The sequence below is a fragment of the Sapajus apella genome, unplaced genomic scaffold, assembly GCF_009761245.1.
Source record: "Sapajus apella isolate SASKATOON/1434 unplaced genomic scaffold, GSC_monkey_1.0 scaffold14, whole genome shotgun sequence".
Classification (NCBI taxonomy): domain Eukaryota; kingdom Metazoa; phylum Chordata; class Mammalia; order Primates; family Cebidae; genus Sapajus; species Sapajus apella.
Window position 1 is genome coordinate 10,572,102 of NW_022436954.1, and position 20,538 is coordinate 10,592,639.

The window sequence follows — 20,538 nt, forward strand, 5'->3', positions numbered from 1 at the left end:
CCTGTGGCAGGAGTGGATCCCTCATTGAGAACCTCTACTAGAGTATTGCAGAGTGGAAATGTGAGGTTGAGGCCTCCACAGAGTCCCCACTGGGGCACTAGACCTGTGAGAAGAGGGCCAACATTTCCAGACCATAGAATGGTAAGTCCACTGACAGCCTGCACAGTGCCCCTGGAAAAGCTGTAGGTATTCAACACCGCCCATGAACGCAGCTGCAGGGGCTTTACCCTGCAGAGTCACAGGAGTGGCGCTACCCAAGGCCTTGGGAGCCCACCTCTTCCATCAGTGTGTCCTGGTTGTGAGACATGGGGAGATCATTTTGAAGCTTTAGGATTTACTAACTGCCCTGCTGGGTTTCAGACTTATATGGGACCTGTGGCCCCTTTGATTTGGCCAGTTTGTCCCATTTGAAATGGGAACATTTACCCAATGCCCATACCCCTCACTGTACCTTGGAAGTAATTAACTTGTTTTTGATTTTACAGGCTCAGTGGAAGGAAACTGCCTTGTCTCAGATGAGACATTGGACTTGAACTTTTGAGTTAATGCTGGAATGAGTTAAGGCTTTGGGGGACTGTTGGAAAGGCATGATTGTGTTTTGAAATGTGAGAAGGAGATGAGATTTGAGAGGGGCCAGGCATGGAATAATATGGTTTGACTCTGTGCCCCCACCCAAATCTCATCTTGAATTATATTCCCACATGTTGAAGGATTGTTCTGGTGGGAGGTGATTGGATCATGGGGGTGGCTCCCCCATGATGTTTCATGATGGTGAGTGAGTTCTTATGAGATATGATGGTTTAAAAGTCTGTAGTTATTCTCTCTTTGCTCTCTCTCTCTCCTGCCTCCTTGTGAAGAAGGTACTTGCATCTCCTTTGCCTCCCGCCATGATTGTAAGTTTTCTGAGGCCTCCCCAGCCATGCAAAACTGTGAGTCAGTTAAAGCTCTTTCCTTTATAAATTACTCAGTCTCAGTCAGTTCTTTATAGCAATGTGAAAATGTGCTAATACATTGTGCCATCTTCCTTATGTACTTTTGTCCAAATTTATTCTTATAAGAATACCAATCATACTGGATTAATGGCCTACCTACTCCTGTATGACCTCATCTTAATTTAGCTGATTATACCTGGAATAATCCCATTCCCCAAAAATGTCACATTCTGAGGTGCCATGGGTTAGGATTTCAACATATATGTTTTGGGGACATAATTCAACCATAACAGCCTGCCTCTAGTTCCTTTCAATTCATGTTCTTCCCATGTGCAAAATATATTCAGCAGATTCCAATATCCCCAAAAGTTTTAACTCACTCTAGAATCAACACTATGTACAGACTTGTCCTAAATATTATAACATCAAAAATCCTCAAATCTCATCATCTAGATCAGTTATAGCATCTAGATTTCATGCTATAAATCATCACTTATAGCATGATTCATCTTGGGGCAAAATTCCTCGCTATCTGTGAACATGTGAAACCAGAAAACAAATAATCTGCCTTTAAAATACTGTGGTGGAACTGGCATAGGATAGACATTTCCATTTCCAAAAGAGAAAATGAGAAAGAAAGAAGTGGACAGCAGACCTAAGCAAGTCCAAAACCCAATAGAGAAAATTTGTTACATTTTAAGGCCTGAGGATAATCCTCTATGGTTCTGTCTCCTGGTTTTGCTGGGGAGACAGCCCTATTCTTTGACACCCTGGGGTGGTGACCCCACTCCCTCGGCCCACTGGGCAGTATTTTAACTCTTTAGGCTATTGTTGTCTTGGCCTGTATTATATAAAAACGCAAATACTTGTGACATAAAATGTGTTTTTAATTTTACCTTCTTCTTGGTTTTCTCTCTTGCTTATGTAACTAATATATTAGTTCTACATTTTATGCTAATTTTAATGGTTTTTATATATACATTCTTAATCTGTGACTTATTTTTATATGTGGTACAAAGTAGGTGTCCGTTATTATTTTCTTGGAAATGGATAGCTTATTGATCTAATACTGTTTTTTTCCCCAATTTCATATTTTCCCTATTGACTGGTAATGTTATCACCCGTAAAATAATATGTGTTCACTTATACTTAGATTTATTTCTCAACTTTCTATTCTATTCTTTGTTAAGTTTTCCTTTTAGTGTGTAAATATTATACCATTTTTATAATAGTCTAATAACAAGTTTTAATATCTAGTGCTGCAGCAAATTCTCTGATCCTCCTCAATCATTATATAACTTGTAGACTTTCTTGGCATTTTAATGCAATTATTCATCCATATGCATCTTAGAGGAATTTTATTGTATTACTTTCAAAATGCTGTTGAGATTCTAAATGGGATTGCATCACAAGTACGTGTTAATTTGCAGAAACTTGCAATTTTATGATTTTGCAAATTCTCATTCAGGAACATAATTTTTCAAAGTGATCAGTCTTTTTAAAATGAGTCTTATTACACTTTTACAGTTTTGCTCTTATTATGATTGGGTTATTTATTTTTTCCATTTCTATATTTAAGTGGTTATTTCTAGCATAACGACAATGTATTAATTTTTGCAGGGTTTTCTTTTATTCAGCTGCCTTTCTAAACTGTTTGACTTCTGCAGTTGTTTTTCAGGTAAGTCTTTGGGGTTTTTAAGTATTCCGTCATTTTATCTTAATGATAATTTTATATCTCTCTTTGAGGTTTATAGTGCATCAAAATTTTTGAGAAAAACTAATTTTTCAATATGTGTATAGCAAGAATTTAGAGAAAATACAGTTTATTTTTACATTTCTATGCCAAAGATAATTGACACATTTGGTGGCCTTTTCTATGCCTTACTCACTTCAATACACATCATTTACCATTACTTTTCATTTACATTAAAATTTTGATCTAATGATTATTAAAATTGGTACTTACATTTGACCAATTGTATGTAGTTGCATTTGATTCAAAAGTTGCAATTTCAATGCTTACTAGAATTATGCCAATGGTAGCTACACAAACAGTTATGCTGTTCATTACAATTGCTACAGTAAGCTGTAATAGACATAAAAAGAAAAATTGGTTATGGACAGCATAAACAGATGTTGATGAAGCAATCAGTCTGTCCTACTGGCTAGAATTTTCAAGTTAAAGTTTTAAAAAATCTGACTTTCTTTGATCTTGACAGAGGTTGATATCAGGACTCTGCCTCAAATTTGTCTAGAGACCAGTAGGACAAAAGCATTTTCAGAGGGAATGTTTATTTATTTATTAATTCATCACACAGTGCCTACAATGTGCTAAACCTCAAGTTTCTACTCAAGAAGCTTATCATCTAATGCAGGAGACATAATTACAAACACAGTTTCATTTAATAAGATTTAACAAATGTCATGCTATGAATAAGCTTCAAGTTTAGGATTTGTCAGTATCATTCCTTTAGCAATGTTACTTTGCTACTGAAAACCTTTCAGTGACTCCCAATTTCCTTCAAGGAAGCATCTACATTCTTTTGAATGGCACTGAGACTCTGGCATGAAATGTAAAGGAAGGCTCTGCCCCTTGGAGTAGGAGCTTCATATATTTTTTATGTATGTGCGTGAGGGGTAGTTATATGTTAAAAAGGAGGGTTTTTTTTTTTTTGGTAATAATGGGAAGAAGGGTGTGATTTGATGCTTGTTAACCAAAGGAAAAGATTTACGTGGATATATAAATTTATGGTTGTCTAGCAGGCAGTCTTCTTCCTATTTTGTGGGTTCTCCTAATTGGTTTAGTCTTTATGAAAGAAGTTTATCAAATGTCTACTGTGAAAACTAGAGGAGGGAGATCCTTTCTCTCTCCAATCTCTTAGTGTTATGTCCAAAGCATGGCCAGCAATATTCTTTTCTTATGGATTGTAATTTTAAGCAAGTGACTTAAAGATGAAAAAAGACTGAAATTCATTCCTAGAAAAGGCACCTGTGATGTTATGCAGTGGGGAAATGGTGATCTTGAGTGTTAGAGGGCAGCTATGATGTCTTCTGGTGATAACACCCTGGTCCTTCACCTCCTGCAAAGGAACTGGTGCTATAAGCCTGGCATCTTCCTAATATATCCTGTCTTTCCTTAATATAGCCATATTCAGTTCACAATAATGGACAAAATTGGGAAAGTATATTATGGAAGAAAGAACAGTATGTACAAAATTTCAGAAGCATGGGAAAGCAGGTCTTCAGGGAAATATCTGGCACTTGGTGTGGCTGGAATGTGGAGTGTTAAAAGGGATTTGGATAACATGTGGGTAGACAGGTGAGCAGGTGCTACGTGATGAATAATCTAGTATGATGTAACAATTTTCAATTTTAGCTTCGTGGATATGTAGATCTATGCTGCTGGAGTTGTCAACTAGAAAGATTTCTTCTTTAGTACAAAGTCAGGTTGTGGAATGCTTATAATGCCCCTGCACACTTACCCTAGGTCCATTAATGAGGAAGAGAAGCTTATGAACCAGGATCACTTATAGGAGATATCTATGTTCCTAAAAATTCTAATAAATTATTTATAGAATTAAGTGTACAACATTATTACTTTTGGAGAGTCCCACTTCCAACATAAGAATGAGAGGAACTCTGAACCAACTACCCAGCCAAATTTGTGAAAATTATTTCAAAAACCTTAGTCATTTAAAACCTCTGTACTCTGCAAACCTTTTTAATGGCATATGGCAAATAAAAGAACATTTATTCAAGAAAATCTACTCAGTAAAAACTGTAAGAGTTTCCAGTATGGCATCTGAGCCAAGATCTGCACCTTCCCTCCCTCCTCTCAGATCAGCAAGACCACTCTAGGTTGGTGTAGCCAAAACCACAGGGCTCCCTTTCTTTCCTGTTCCCAGTCAGAGTGCTGTACTATCTTCTCAGGAAATGTAGGACATCAAATTAGCCTTTCCAATTCTGCCCAAATACTTGTGCTGAGGCTAAGTGCCAGGTGAATGCAGCCAAGAGATGAGTGATCTCTTCTACCCAGTTTTACTGGGTAGGACGTAGGACGTAGACTTTATCTTAGATGTGGCACCGCTGAGAATACTGGGCTCTAATTGCCCTTGTTCTAGCTTTTAGGGTAGGGGTTTCACATCATGAGAGGCAAGTTGAGGGGAACCGGGGCTTCTGTCCCCTCCCCCATTCACCAAACCCTCCACTCTTAAAGAGAAGGACTCCATTGTTCCTGTCCACCTCCTCACCTCGCACCAGATCCTTAGCTCAGAGATTTTGGGAGAGAAACAGGCTATATAATAGAAATTTTCACTCTGTTTCCAAAGGAGATGACTTCATTTACAGCATGTGGAGAAGTTAGGCCTACACGTACTCTCAAAAACAGTGGAAGTTGTGGTAAAAGGCACTTGGCAGGTGTTCACAGATAAATTTGAGATACGGGATAAACTGTAGGGCTACTAGTTTGCCAGAGAGAAATGGGAAAAGGAAAAGCTAGAAAGAGCCCTTTTGGAGTCAGGACAAATCTCAAACACTGATTTTGGGAGCTATCCCCTCAAAGAAGCTCCAATTCATTTGGGTTAGTCTGTGAAGCACTTTTTGCCCCAGAACAACCAGCAAGCAATTAGTAGGGTTAGGGAAAGAGAAAAGGAGAGCCTTTGCAAGATAAATGTCATCCCAGGGTAACTGTGGGCATGCACAAGCCTGCACCCTATAAGGGGCAACATCAAAGCTTAACACTGAGGAGGGAGAAATACACTTTACTGAAACAACCAAGACAGTGTTTTTTTTTTTTAATCCAGCAATTAACAGTAAGTCCTGGTGTGGGGGATGAGTACCCAGAGTTGCTATAATATATTATCTAAAATATCCAGTTTCCAACAAAACAATTATATGGTAGGGAACAAAATGAAACAGGCAAGTTTGACCCACACATGACAGAAACTGTAGGCAACAAAAAGTGTCTGCGAGAGAGACCAGATATAATATTAAATAAGCAAATGTTTCAGAATAGTCATTATAAAGACGTTTGAGTACTTAAGTAAACCACAATTAAGGAAGTAAAGGAAGGTGTGATAATAATATTGCATTGAATAGAGAATATCAATAAAGATATGTAATCATTTTTAAAAACACCAAATGGAAATTCTGGAGTTGAAAATTATAACAGCTAAAATACAAAATTCACTGGAGTGGCACAACAGTAGATTTGAACTGGCAGAAGAAAGAATTAGTGAATTTGAAGATAGATTGATAGAGATTGTACAACCTGAAAGAGAGAAAAATGAATAGAGACTTAGAGAAATCTGAAATATCATTAAGGACAACAACATATACATAATGAAAGTACCAGAAAGAGGGGAGAAAGAGAAAGCAGAAAATATATTCAAAGAAATAATGCCTGAAAACTTCCCATTCTGCAGGTTGTCTGTTTAGTTTGTTAATAGTTTCCTTTGCTGTGCAGAAGCTCTTTTGTTTATTAGGTCCTACTTGTCAATTTTTATTTTTGTTGCAATTGCTTTTGAGGGTCTGGTTTTTTTATTCTGCATATGAATGGCCAGTTATGCCAGCACCATTACTGAATGGGGAATCTTCACCCCATTACTTATTTTTATTGACTTTGTCGAATATAAGTTGGTTGTGCGTATGCAGATGTATCTCTGAATTCTCTGTTTGGTTCCATTGGTCTATGTGCCTGTTTTTGCACACTACCATGCTGCCTCAGTTACTATACCCTTGTGGAATAGTTAGAAGTCATGTAATGTGAATGCTTCTGGCATGATTCGTTTTGCTTAAGATTGCTTTGGCTATCTGGTTTCTTTTTTTGGTTCCATATGAATTTTGGAAATACTTTTCCTAATTCTGCTAAAAATGATGGTTGGTGGTTTCATAGAAATAGCAATGAATCTTTAGATTGCTTTGGGCAGTATGGCCATTTTAATGATTTTGATTCTTCTAATTCATGAGTATAAAATTTTTTCCATTTGTTTGTGTCATATATTATTTCTTTCAGCAATATTTTGGATTAACTAGCTTTCCTTGTAGAGATCTTTCACCTCCTTGGTTAGATGTATTTCTACGTATTTTATTACTTATTTGGCTATTGTAAATGCAATTGCGTGCTTGATTTCACTCTTAGCTCGAATGTTATGGTGTATAGAAATGTTATTGATTTTTATACATTGATTTTACTAAGATAACCTATATGGTCTAAGAGCCTTTTGGCAGAGACTATGATTTTCTAGGTAAGGAATCATATTATCAGTTAAGATAGATAATTTGACTTATTCTTTTTCAATTTGCATGCCTTTTATTTCTTTCTCTTGCCTGAATGCTCTGGCTAGGACTTCCAGTACCATATTGAATAGGAGTGGTAAGAGTGGGCATCCTTCTCCTCTTCCAGTTCTTAAGGGGAATGCTTCCATCTTTCACCCATTCCACATGATGTTGGTTGTGGGTTTGTCACAGATAGCTCTTATTATTTTGAGGTATGCTCCTTTGATGCTTAGTTTGTTGAGAGTTTTTTTTTTTTTTTGGTCATGAAAGGACATTGGATTTTATTAAAAGCTTTCTCTGCGTCTATTGAGATAATCATATAGTTTTTAATTATGTTTATGTGGTGAATCACATTTATTATTTATTTATTTTCAAAATTTGTTTATTTTACTTTAGGTGCATACTAGATCTGGCATTTCTCCCCATGTTATCCCTCCCCACCTTCCCCCCCCCCCCCCCCCCCCCCCGCTTCTCCCCCCCCCCCCCCAACTGCCCCCAGTGTGCGATGTTCCTCTCCCTGAGTCCACGTGTTCTTGTTGTTCAACATTCACCCATGAGTGAGAACATACGGTGTTTGGCTTTCTGTTCTTGTGTCAGTTTGCTGAGAATGCTGGTTTCCAGACTCATCCAAGTCCCTACAAAGGACACAAACTCATCGTTTTTTATAGTATTCCACGGTGTATATGTATCACATTTGCTTTTTCCAGTCTATCATTGATGGGCATTTGGGTTGGTTCCAGGTCTTTGCTATTGTACACAGGGCTGCAATGAACATACGTGTGCATGTGTCTTTATAGTAGAACAATTTATAGTTCTTTGGGTATAAACCCAGTAATGGGATTGCTGGGTCAAATGGAATTTCTATTTCTAGATCCTTGAGAAATCACCACACTATCTTCCACAATGGTTGAACTAATTTACACTCCCACCAACTGTGTAAGAGTGTTCCTATTTCTTCACATCCTCTCCAGCATCTGTTGTCTCCAGATTTTTTAATGATCGCCATTCTAACTGGCATGAGATGATATCTCAGTATGGTTTTGATTTGCATTTCTCTAATGACCAGTGATGATGAGCATTTTTTCATATGTTTGTTGGCCTCATATATGTCTTCTTTTGAAAAGTGTCTGTTCATATCCTTTGCCCACTTTTGAATGGGGTTGTTTGTTTTTTTTCTTATATATCTGTTTTAGTTCCTTGTAGATTCTGGATATTAGCCCTTTGTCAGATGGGTAGATTGCAAAAACTTTTTCCCATTCTGCTGGTTGCAGATTCACTCTAATTATGGTTCCTTTTGCTATCCAGAAGCTCTGGAATTTAATTAGATCCCATTTGTCTACCTTGGCTTTTATTGCCATTGCTTTTGGTGTTTTAGTCATGAAGTCCTTGCCTATGCCTATGTCCTGGATGGTTTTGCCTACATTTCTTCTAGTGTTTTTATGGTGTTCGGTTTTATGTTTAAATCTTTTATCCATCTGGAGTTAATTTTAGTGTAAGGTGACAGGTAGGGGTCCAGTTTCTGCTTTCTGCACATTGCTAGCCAGTTTTCCCAACACCATTTATTAAACATGGAATCCTTTCCCCACTGCTTGTTTTTGCCGGGTTTGTCAAAGATCAGATGGTTGTAGATGTGTGGTGTTTCTTCTGGGGTCTCTGTTCTGTTCCATTGGTCTGTGTCTCTGTTTTGGTACCGGTACCATACTGTTTTGATTACTGTAGCCTTGTAGTATAGTTTGAAGTCTGGCAGTGTGATGCCTCCGGCTTTGTTCTTTTTGCTTAGCATTGTCTTGGCTATGTGGGGCCTTTTGTGATTCCATATGAAGTTTAAAGTGTTTTTTTCCAGTTCTGTGAAGAAGGTCATTGATAGCTTGATGGGGATAGCATTGAATCTATAGATTACTTTGGGCAGTATTGTCATTTTCATGATATTGATTCTTCCTAACCATGAGCATGGAATGTTTTTCCATCTGTTTGTGTCCTCTCTTATTTTGTTGAGCAATGGTTTGTAGTTCTCCTTGAAGAGGTCCTTTACATCCTTTGTTAGTTGTATTCCTGGGTATTTTATTTCTCTTTGTATCAATTGTGAATGGGAGTTCACTCTTGATTTGGCTGTTAGTCTGTTATTGGTATATAGGAATGCTTGTGATTTCTGCACATTGATATTGTATCCTGAGACTTTGCTGAAGTTGCTTAACAGTTTGAGAAGATTTTGGGCTGAGACAATGGGGTCTTCTAGATATACAATTATGTCATCTGCAAATAGAGACAGTTTGACTTCCTCCTTTCTTAATTGAATACACTTTATTTCTTTTTCTTGCCTGATTGCTCTGGCTAGAACTTCCAATACTGTGTTGAATAGGAGTGGTGAGAGAGGGCATCCTTGTCTAGTGCCTGATTTCAAAGGGAATTATTCCAGCTTTTGCCCATTTAGTATGATATTTGCTGTAGGTTTGTGATATACAGCTTTTATAGTTTTATGATATATTCCGTCAGTACCTAGTTTATTGAGAGTTTTTAGCATGAAGGGCTGTTGAATTTTATCGAAGGCCTTCTCTGCATCTATTGAGATAATCATGTGGTTTTTGTCTTTGATTTGATTTATGTGATGGATTACATTTATGGATTTGCATATGTTGAACCAACCTTGCCTCCCCGGGATGAAGCCTACTTGGTCGTGATGGATAAGCTTCTTGATGTGCTGTTGCAATCTGTTTGCCAGTATTTTATTGAAGATTTTTGCATCGATGTTCATCATGGATATTGGTCTGAAGTTTTCTTTTTTAATTGAGTCTCTGCCTGGTTTTGGTATCAGAATGATGTTGGTGATAAAATGAGTTAGGGAGGATTCTCTCCTTTTGTATTGTTTTATACAGTTTTAGAAGGTATGGAACCAGCTCCTCTTTGTATGTTCGGTAGACTTCGGCTGTGAACCCGTCTGGACCTGGACTTTTTTTTGGTTGGTAGGTTATTGATTGTTGCCTCTACTTCAGCCCTTGTTATTGGTCTATTCGGGGTTTCAACTTCCTCCTGGTTTAGTCTTGGAAGAGCACAAGTGTCTAGGAATTTATCCATTTCTTCCTGGTTTACCGGTTTATGTGAGTAGAGCTGTTAGTAGTAATCTCTGACGGTGGTTTGTATTTCTGTGGGATCAGTGGTGATATCCCCTTTATTGTTGTTTATTGCATCTATTTGATTCTTCTCCCTTTGCTTTTTTATTAATCTGGGTAGTGGTCTGTCTATTTTGTTGACCTTTTCAAAAAACCAGCTCCTGGATTTATTGATTTTTTTTGAAGAGTTTTTTTGTGTCTCTATCTCCTTCAGTTTGGCTCTGATCTTAGTTGTGTTTTGTCTTCTGTTAGCTTTTGAGTTTTTTTGATCTTGCTCCTCTAGCTCTTTCAATTTTGATGATAGGGTGTCAATTTTAGATCTTTATTCTCTTCTCTGGTGGGCATTTATTGCTATAAATTTCCCTCTTGACACTGCTTTAAAGGTGTCCCAGAGATTCTGGTAAATTGTGTCTTCATTATGGTTGGTTTCAAAGAACATCTTTATTTCTGTCTTCATTTCATTGTTTATCCAGTCAACACTCAGAAGCAAGTTGTTCAGTTTCCAAGTGGTTGTGCAGGTTTGAGTGTGTTTCTTGATCCTGAGTTCTAGTCTGATTGCCCTGTGGTCTGACAGGCTGTTTGTTATGATTTCTGTTCTTTTGCATTTGCTGAGGAGTGATTTGCTTCCAGTGATGTGGTCAATTTTAGAGTAAGTGCAATGTGGTGCTGAGAAAAATGTATATTCTGTGAATTTGGGGTGGAGTGCTCTGTAAATGTATATTAGGTCCACTTGGTCCAGCTCTGCATTCAAGTCCTGGATATCCTTGTTAAGTTTCTGTCTTGTTGATCTAATATTGACAGTGGAGTGTTGAAGTCTCCCACTATTATTGTGTGGGAGTCTAAATCTTGTTTTAGGTCATTAAGAACTTGCTTTATGTATCTGGGTGCTCCTGAGTTGGGGGCATATATATTTAGGATAGCGCTTCCTATTGGATTGATCCTTTTACCATTATGTAGTATCCTTCTTTGTCTGTTTTGATCTTTGTTGGTTTGAGTCCATTTCATCAGAGACTAGGATTGCAACCCTTGCTTTTTTTTGCTCTCCATTTGCTTGGTAAATCTTCTTCCATCCCTTTATGTTGAGTCTATGTGTGTCTTTGTATGTGAGATGGGTTTCCTGAATATAGCACACCAATGGGCTCTGACTTTTTATCCAGTTTGCCAGTCTGTGTCTTTTGATTGGGGTGTTTAGGCCATTTACATTCAATGTTAATATTGTTATGTGTGAATTTGATCTTGCCATTTTGTTACTGGCTGGTTTTCTTTCCCATTGGTTGACTCATTTTCTTCATTGTATTTTTGGTCTTTGCCAAGTAGTTTGCTTTTGCAGTGTCTGGCACTTGTTCCTTTCTGTGCTTAGTGTTTCTTTCAGGAGCTCTTGTAGGGCAGGTCTGGTGGTGACAAAATCTCTCAATAATTGCTTGTCTGTAAAGGATTTTATTTTTCCTTCACTTATGAAGCTTAGTTTGGCTGGATATGGGACTCTGGGTTGAAAGTTCTTTTCTTTAAGGATGTTGAATATTGGCCCCCACTCTCTTCTAGCTTGTAGGGTTTCTGCCAAGAGAACTGCTGTGAGTCTGATTGGCTTCCCTCTGTGGGTGACCTGACCTTTCTCTCTGGCTTCCCTTAGCATTTTTTTCCTATATTTCAACCCTGGTTAATCTGACGATTATGTGCCTTGGGGTTGCTCTTCTTGAAGAATATCTTTGTGGAGTTCTCTGTATTTCTTGAATTTGAAATTTGGACAGACTTGCTAGACTTGGGAAGTTCTCCTGAATAATGTCCTGGAGCATGTTTTCCAGCTTGGATTCATTCTCCCCATCATCTTCAGGTACACCAATCAAGCATAGATTAGGTCTTTTCACATATCCATATTTCTTGGAGGCTTTGTTCATTTCTTTCCACTCTTTTTTCTCTTGTCTTGGCTTCTCTTTATTTCATTGAGTTGATCTTCAATCTCAGATATCCTTTCTTCTGCTTGATCGATTTGGCTATTAAAACTTGTGTTTGCTTCATGTAGTTCTTGTGCTGTGTTTTTCAACTCCACTAAGTCATTTATGTTCTTCTCTAAGCTGGTTATTCTAGTTAGCATTTTGTCTATCCTTTTTTCAAGGTTTTTGGTTTCTTTGCATTGAGTTAGAACGTGTTCCTTCAGCTCAGAAAAGTTTGTTATTATCCACCTTCTGAAACCTGTTTCTGTCAATTTGTTACACTCCTGTGTGAAGTTGTGATCCCTTGAAGGAGAAGAGGTGTTCTGGTCTTTGATGGTTTCATCTTTTTTGTGCTGTTTTTTTCCCCATCTTTGTGGCTTTACCTGGCTGTGGTGTCAGGGAGCTGCTTGATGAGATTGCGTGTCTGCCTGTGGAGGCGCTACTGGGTTTCTAGGGACTCCTTCAGGTTACTAGGGAAGCTTCCTGCTTCTTTTTTGTTTATACTGGGAGATTAGGCCACCTGTTCCGCTGACCTGTAGGGGCTGCTGGGTTGTTAAGAACGCTATCCTGTTGCTATGTAGGCTTCCTGTGTTTTTGTTAAAACATGTAGCCCAGTCCCACCCCTGTAGTGGTGGGTTGTGCCCTTCCTCCACTGGGCTGGATCATTCAGGGTTCATCTCAGACTGTGGCACTGGCTGTGCAACTCAGAATCAGAGCTTCAGCCTTCTGGTGTTTGTGGGGGAGGGTAGGGACCCACCCAGCCACACCTAGCCATCTCCCCCTTTCAGCTCCCTCTCTCTCTGGTCATGGGGTAGGGGCCTGCCCAGCACACCCGGCCACCTCCCCCTTACAGCTCCCTCTCTCTCCGGGTGGAGGGAGGGGGTAATAGCTCAGTCTGCAGGTTCTTATTCAATTCCATGCTTGCAATTCCTGGTGCTTGACTGGCAAAGATCCCGTGTTCTGTGTACTGATGAGGCATTAGGGGAAGTGCTGTATCTGGACTGGAGTGCCAGAGGGAAGCCTCTGACTCGCCGGTCAGATGCATTTTCTGGGTGAAGCAGCACCCCTCCCCACCTTGGTCTGCCTTGAGTGGGCGTTGCTCACCATCGGACCAGACCCGTTGAAATGCACCTGGTACTTTGGTTGGAGCTAGGAGATCTCTGGATTTCTGCATCTCTCTCGCTGGGTGTTGTGCGCAGGAGTTGTGTCTAATCGGCCATCTTGGATCTCTCAAAAACATATATTCTATATTTATTTTCTGCTTTAACTTGAAAACATACATATGAATAAGATATAATGTCATACTCTTTAGAACACAATTAAACCAAGAGATTTTTCAACTAAAAAAATTATTTTCTCCCCTTTTTTCTATTTTTCATGTTGGAGTGCCCTGCAGCTCAATTCTTCTTTCTGTTTTCATCTTTGCTGTGTTCATTCCATTGGAGATCTCAACAAGTCTCCTGGCTTTAAATCTCTTCCGGTCTAAGATCCCAATTGAATCCATCCAAATGCTCAAGATGAAACTATGGCAGTCCTTATTATATTTTCTTTTTTCTTTTTTTTTTTAATCACACCTATTACCTTCTAACTATATTATATTTCTATAATTCTATATTATGTCCTTGTTTGTCCTCTTGTTTATTGCTTTTATCCTGCTATTAGAATGTAAGCTCCCTAGGGTAATAGATTTTCATCTGTTTGTTCACTGATGCATCCTACATACACAGAATATGACTGACACTCAGCAAATAATATATATACACACACACACACACACACACACACACACATATATGTATATGTATATGTATAGTTAGATTGATTGAGGTGGAGTGGGAAGGTGGAAAAAGAAGGGCAGCAGACAGAGTGATGGGGATTAGGGAGAGAGTTACAAAGAGATCTAGGTCATGACTGGAACTTGGAAATTACAATCATAGTCTCCCCCCATCATCCCTCAAGTAAAAAAAACCCTAAACTTTTTGTGAAAATCAGTCAAGGGGCTGAGTTTATTCACACCTATTTCTTTGGGTGTTGTAGAGCAATTTTGGGACAGTATGCATCAATACAGAAACTAAACTATGACAGTGGCAGTTCTGGGAATTTACAAAACTACATGGGGGCTTTATGGCCTTTGATGCCATCTGTACTTATATCTCTGGGGATGTAAGGTTTTCTGAGGAAAAGCAATACCAGATGACTTCTAAGTCACATGTTCACTGCTTGCAAACAAATGAGAAAAGAAAAGCTTAGAAAAAGGACTAGAATGAAAAGTGATATTAACAGTAGCTACCTTGGGAATAGAAGTTAAGAAAAATGCAATAAGTTAATGCCCCTAATTATAGCTTCCAATCTGGGGCTGAGAAAAATGGCCCCTCATACAACTCTGATCCTATTCTATTGAAAGAAAAAATAGGTGGACCTTTATCTGAAATATGAAAGAAAATTTCATTTTCTTCTCTTACTAATCCCTGAAAGCACCCTGTTTTCCTCAGCAGGTTTTGATAAGCAGGATGCTATCTGTGTGCCAGGTACTGTTATTATTTTTTTCTTTCTCTTTTTTTCTTGAGACAGAGTCTCGCTCTGTCACCCAGTCTGGAGTACAGTGGTGATCTTGGCTCACTGCAACCTTTACCTCCCTAGTTCAAGCAATTCTCCTGCCTCAGCCTCCCAAGTAGCTGGGATTACAGACATGTGCCATCACACCCAGCTAATTTTTGTATTTTTAGTAGAGATGGGGTTTTGCCATGTTGGCCAGGCTGGTCTTGAACTCCCAACCTCAGGTGACCCGCCTGCCTTGGCATCCCAAATTACTGGGATTACAGGTGTGGGCTACTGTGCCCAGCCCCAGGTACTGTTCTTTATGCTTACTTACTAGTTAATCCTCACAGCAACTCTTTGAGGTAGTTACTATTATTATCTACATTTTATTTTTTAGATGAGGAGAGTGAAGCACAGAATAAAGTAATTTGCTCAAGGTTATACAGGCAGTAGTGGGGCAGTGAGAATTGGAAAATTCAGGCAATCTGCCTCCAGAGCCATGATCCTAAACATTAGGGGGCTGTGGGAGGCAGGAGGGAAGTTCTAAAGAAAAAGGAACACATGCACATGTATGTTCATTGGGGCACTGTTTACAATAGCAAAGACCTGGAACCAACCCAAATGCCCATCAATAATAGGCTGGACAAAGAAAATGTGGCACATATACACCATGGAATACTACACATTCATAAAAAGGATGAGTTCATGTCCTTTGCAGGGACATGAATGAATCTGGAAACCATCATTCTCAGCGAACTGACACAAGAACAGAAAACCAAACACCACATGTTCTCACTCATAGGTGGGAGCTGAACAATGAGAACATATGGGCACAGGGAGGGGAACATCATACATTGGGGTCTGTTGGGGGTGGGGAGCTAGGGGAGGGACAGCGGGGGATGTGGAGCTTGGGGAGGGATAACATTGGGAGAAATGCCTGATGTAGTTGATGGGGGATGGAAGCAGCAAACCACTATGGCATGTGTGTACCTATGCAACAGTCCTGCATGATCTGCACATGTACCCCAGAACTTAAAGTACAATTAAAAAAAAAAAAGGAACATCCTTTGTTAGATGTGTTGTCATGATATCTAGTTTGTGTTCTAATTGATATTTCCTAGACCTGGTTTTGCTGAAGGCAATTCTCTTTTCACAGGTTATTTTGTCTTCTCCATTCTCCTTAACTAGACACTAATTTTCTAATCTTATCCTAATTACATTTCTTGCCTTCCCAATGCTTTGACTTTCAGGGTCGAAGTTTTGCTTGTTGGCTAGGTCTAGTGGCTGATGTCTATAATCCCAGCATTTTAGGAGACCAAGGCAGGAGTGTGCCTTAAGGCCAGGAGTTCAAGACCCTGGGAAATATAGCAAGACCCTTATCTCTGCAAAAAATGAAAAAATTAGCCAGGTGTACTGTCAGACACCTGCAGTCCCAGCTCTTTGGGAGGCTGAGGCTGGAGGATCATTTGAGCCCAGGAGTTCCAGGTTGCACTGAGCTATGATCATGCCACTGCACTCCAGCCAAGGTGATAGAGTAAGACCTTGTCTCAAATTTTGTTTGGTTATAACACTCCTTGAGATAGCTCCTTGATTTCTTTCCTGGAAACTCTCATGTCTGTCTCTGTATACAATCTTATTGCTCACACTGTATCCTCCTCCAACACCCATAGAGGATGCACTGGAGCATACCTTTACAAAAAATAAATAATTTTTTAAATTTAAATATTTGGAGAAGTCTTTTTCCCCCCAAAATGTAATTTCTCTTTTGTTTTTGGTTTGCACAAAGTAACATTTTAATCTGCAGAGTTGCTTCAAACATTCTGACATACCTTATATCTTGTAACAGGCTTCTGTATTACGCTGCTGGATCCTGAGTTGATGAACTGGGGATAGCAATAAGCATTTATAAACACACAATGCCTTACGATAATCCCCTCAATAGCTTCTTTCCCTAGAGCCAGTGGCATTCCTGATATCCCAAGCAGCACTGAATTTTCTGAAGAAAGCGATTTTAACATGAAAACCCCATTTGATGTCTGTAGTGACCACTAGTATAATTTCTAAAAGATTCACTTTTTCTCTATTATAGAGATGAAAAATGTTTTAAAGTCTCTGGTCATTAATTGCATAGGTGATGGGACTCACGGATCTCACAATGATTTTATGAGGACTTGTAAGCACTTCACTTTCTTTTTTTTTTTTTGTAGGTAGGGTTTTGCATTGGAAGGAACCTTGGGAATCGGGCCTGCCCTCTTAGTTTTGTTATTTGCAAATCCGCTAAGCCTATCTTCCATGCTGTCAAGAGGTTAAACGTGTTATCGCCATGCAGCCCACCACTAGGGTGCCTCTTCCAGGCTTGACATGCGCTTGTTTTTTTGTTTTTAGTTTTAATTGTCATTTATTGATCCTATGAAGTTAGTTATTAGAAAACAATTCCTAGGGGCTAGTGTGGTGGCTCTCACTTGCAAGAACTATGTTTCCCCCATCATGTTCTAAAAAAATTCATGAATGGAAGACAGTTTCAGAAAGCATTAGATCTGAAGATTTATAGGTTGCCTCCTACAAGCATCCTATCCCAAGTGCGATCATCACTTTCTGGCACTAGTTGAAAGGACTGTTGTTTCTGGTATACCAAGAATTAAATTTTGTCCAGTATCGTATTCCTGCCTTCAATTTGCCTGCAGCAGATGTTATAAAAGATGTTTCAAACATACTAAGAAGGGGATTGGGGACCCTTCAACACAGGTAAATGAAATCCTGTCATGAAAGCAGAAGCATCTTAGCTTGTGTTTATTTGTTTTTACCTCTGATACTTTATTGCTGTGTCACTCTGTGAGAGCCACTTAAGTTCTCTAAGCCTCAGTTTTCCTGTTTGTAAAATGGAGATGAATGATAGCTATCTCATGGGGTTGTTGTGGCAATTAAGGTAAAATAAACTTGAAATGCCTTTAGAAGGTTCCTGATACACAAGACATATAAAATTGAATAGTTATTATCTATGGCTAAATATCTGTCATATGCTCCTCTTCCATATCTTGGGCTGAGGATTCTTTCTAGATGATTTGCAATAGGTGATTGATTGTATTATTTCAGTTTAAATGATTGTTCCTTATTACATACATTCTTTCCAGAAAGTTCTCAGTGTTAATAAATGTCTTCCACTTGAGGACTTCCACTATAGGAAAGCCTTAAAGGAAATAATGTATTTTGACCAGAGCAGAGATCACCAGGCCCTTCTCTGGATGAAATGGCTGTATGTGGATGTCTTAGAGGCCTTTTCACAAAGCAAAAGGGACTGGGTTATACTCAGTCTTTTCTCCCTTGGAGTCTTGTTGAAAAGTACAAAGTTGAGGGTAAGGAAGTAATGAAACTCTCGTCTATGGAGAAATTTAACCTTGGGTAAACTTTCTACTTGTCACTAAGCCCCCTTGGTGGGAATTTTGGCAACTCTTACCATGGAATTATTATAATATCCTTATTCAGAGCATCCATGTTAGAAGTCTCTGTTTAATTTCCCCAAATTCCTCCTGTCCCCGTAGGTCTCCTTTTTTTCTCTTTCTATGTACAGTCTCTCTAAAAAATGCCTCTGTAGCCCCAGACATTACGCTAAGGCCTTTGGATTTTTTGCTCTGCAAAAGATAACCCTTAAAGTTAAATAGCCACTGCCTTTATTATTCTTCAAGTATACTCCTTTAGTATCTTTTCCATATAGGCACCTGACCCTCTCAAGAAAATTATTATAACATGCAACAAACATAAGGCATTTCTAAGTCTGTATTCACTCTAAAATGGGCTCCTTTAAGTCAGAGATTGGGTCTTTAGCCCATTTCTAGATCACTTAAATTCAGCTGAAAAAAAAATAAATGAATCGAAATCAATAATACCATAGCTTACTCACAAAAAATGATGACAAAAATGAGTAAATGACTACGACAATGATAGGGATAAGACCAGGTTGACTTGAATCCTCTCCTATAAAAATCCAGTGAATCCATAGAGTTCCCAGTGCACTGTGAATCAGGCCAATCATGATTTGCACAGCCTGTGAGAAGAGAGAGCCAACGTTATTACTCAAGTCAAGTCTATCACAGGTGATTACAGTCTGGGTGACTGAGAGGTTAGGAGAACGTTTGGTTTACTCCGGTACTTCTGAAGCAACATTGAAAGAATTATGTGTCAGGGAGAAAGCAGGCTGACTAGAGAAATGGCAGCCAGAGTTGGGTGATGGGGTCTCCTCATTTATTTAAAAAGGGAATGTCTGTTTTTGTTTCATAGCAGCCTTTAGAGATAATTAATATTTATTTTTCTTGTTGGCTCTAGTTAAGTAAAAAGCAGAGGCCTATTCGTCTGTTTGGCTCAGGACACTCAACAGAAGGAGAGTTGTTGGCTCTGAGGACCCCTACCGTGTGGCCTTGATATCTGCCTCCCTCCTATAGTTGGTTCTTTGAGGTCAGCTCCAGCCTGTAGATTCAGCTCTTGTTCTCCACCCTGAATTCCAAATAGGAACTTTTGATCTTGCCTACTTCCCTCATCCTCTCTCGTTTGCAACTTGGACTTCAGTTTCTCTCTTCTCTGCCCACCCCCGCACCCAGTGCTGACATTTGTAACCAATCTGGATCACAGCTCTAGACTTTGTTCAGAAAAGCAGGCAAGCAGGCCCTTGAGACGTGGACCACCACCTGTGGAGGTCTGGTGTGCAGACCCTGACTCAGGGATGAATGAATGAATGCACTCTTACACCATTACAGTGATTCAAATGGGCTGGGGATGGTCGTTGGCTGCTTTCAGAGGGCGAACTGCAGCCAATCGACCAAGACTCCCTCTCCATCATTACATTTATTCAGTCAGATTTTACAACAGACGCTCTAAGTTAACACACTTCTGGATAATTAACATGGTTAAAAGAATGGTTTTATGACTGATAAAAGCTTTAGGTTCTGGGCCCAGAGTAGACACTATTACTATCAACTATTAACAGGTAATTCTCTGTTGATCTCCCCCTGAGAGGTCCATTCAGCACAAAATTTTTTTTTAATTTTTTTATTTTTTATTTTTTTTACTTTTTTTTTTTTTCCCATTTATTTATTTTATTGCATTTTAGGTTTGGGGGTACATGTGAAGAACATGCAAAATTGTTGCATAGGAGCACACGTGGCAGTGTGATTTGCTGCCTTCCTCCCCATCACCTACATCTGGCATTTCTCCCCTTGCTATCTCTCCCCAGCTTCCCACCCCCCACCGTCCCTCCCCTATTTCCCCCCAACTGACCCCAGTGTGTAGTGCTCCCCTCCCTGTGTCCATGTGTTCTCATTGTTTAACACCCGCCTATGAGTGAGAACATGCGGTGTTTGATCTTCTGGTCTTCTGTCAGTTTTCAGCACAAAATTTACATGAGTAAACAGAGTAGAGACAAAGGGATTTGGCATAAACAGACTTAAACTGGGAAAGCCTTATCGTCTCTTTTTCCTATGCTAATGTAAATAAGGTGGCTGCCTTCAGCCTGCCCCAAAAAAACCTTTTGGCCTTCCAAAAGGTTTGAGATTACAATCTATAACTTTTGCTAATATTTTGCCAGCAACCCCAAGTGAATATCAACAGGCCCTCTAGTGACTCCTAGTTTTCTGTAACTCTTATGTGAAGTGGTTCTCTGTGGCCTGCTTAGAGCTGGGCTTTATCCTCCAGCTGGAATAGAGCCACCTGCACATACAAGTGACGAGGACGTGTGTAACCACCGAAGGGGCTGTATTGGAGATT

The 20,538-nt window shown here is 39.3% G+C and overlaps 1 protein-coding gene across 1 annotated transcript in view; it reads right to left on the reverse strand.

Annotated features, from left to right (window-relative positions):
- LOC116554962 (membrane-spanning 4-domains subfamily A member 8-like) overlaps positions 1-20,538 on the reverse strand; it is a 62,605-nt gene that overhangs the window by 14,612 nt on the left and 27,455 nt on the right. Inside the window, exons 4-6 of the mRNA XM_032283279.1 lie at positions 18,683-18,826; positions 16,614-16,667; positions 2,899-3,018 (exon numbers count right to left, since the gene is read on the reverse strand). Coding sequence (XP_032139170.1) covers positions 2,899-3,018; positions 16,614-16,667; positions 18,683-18,826 — 318 coding nt within the window. The remainder of the gene's footprint in view (positions 1-2,898; positions 3,019-16,613; positions 16,668-18,682; positions 18,827-20,538) is intronic.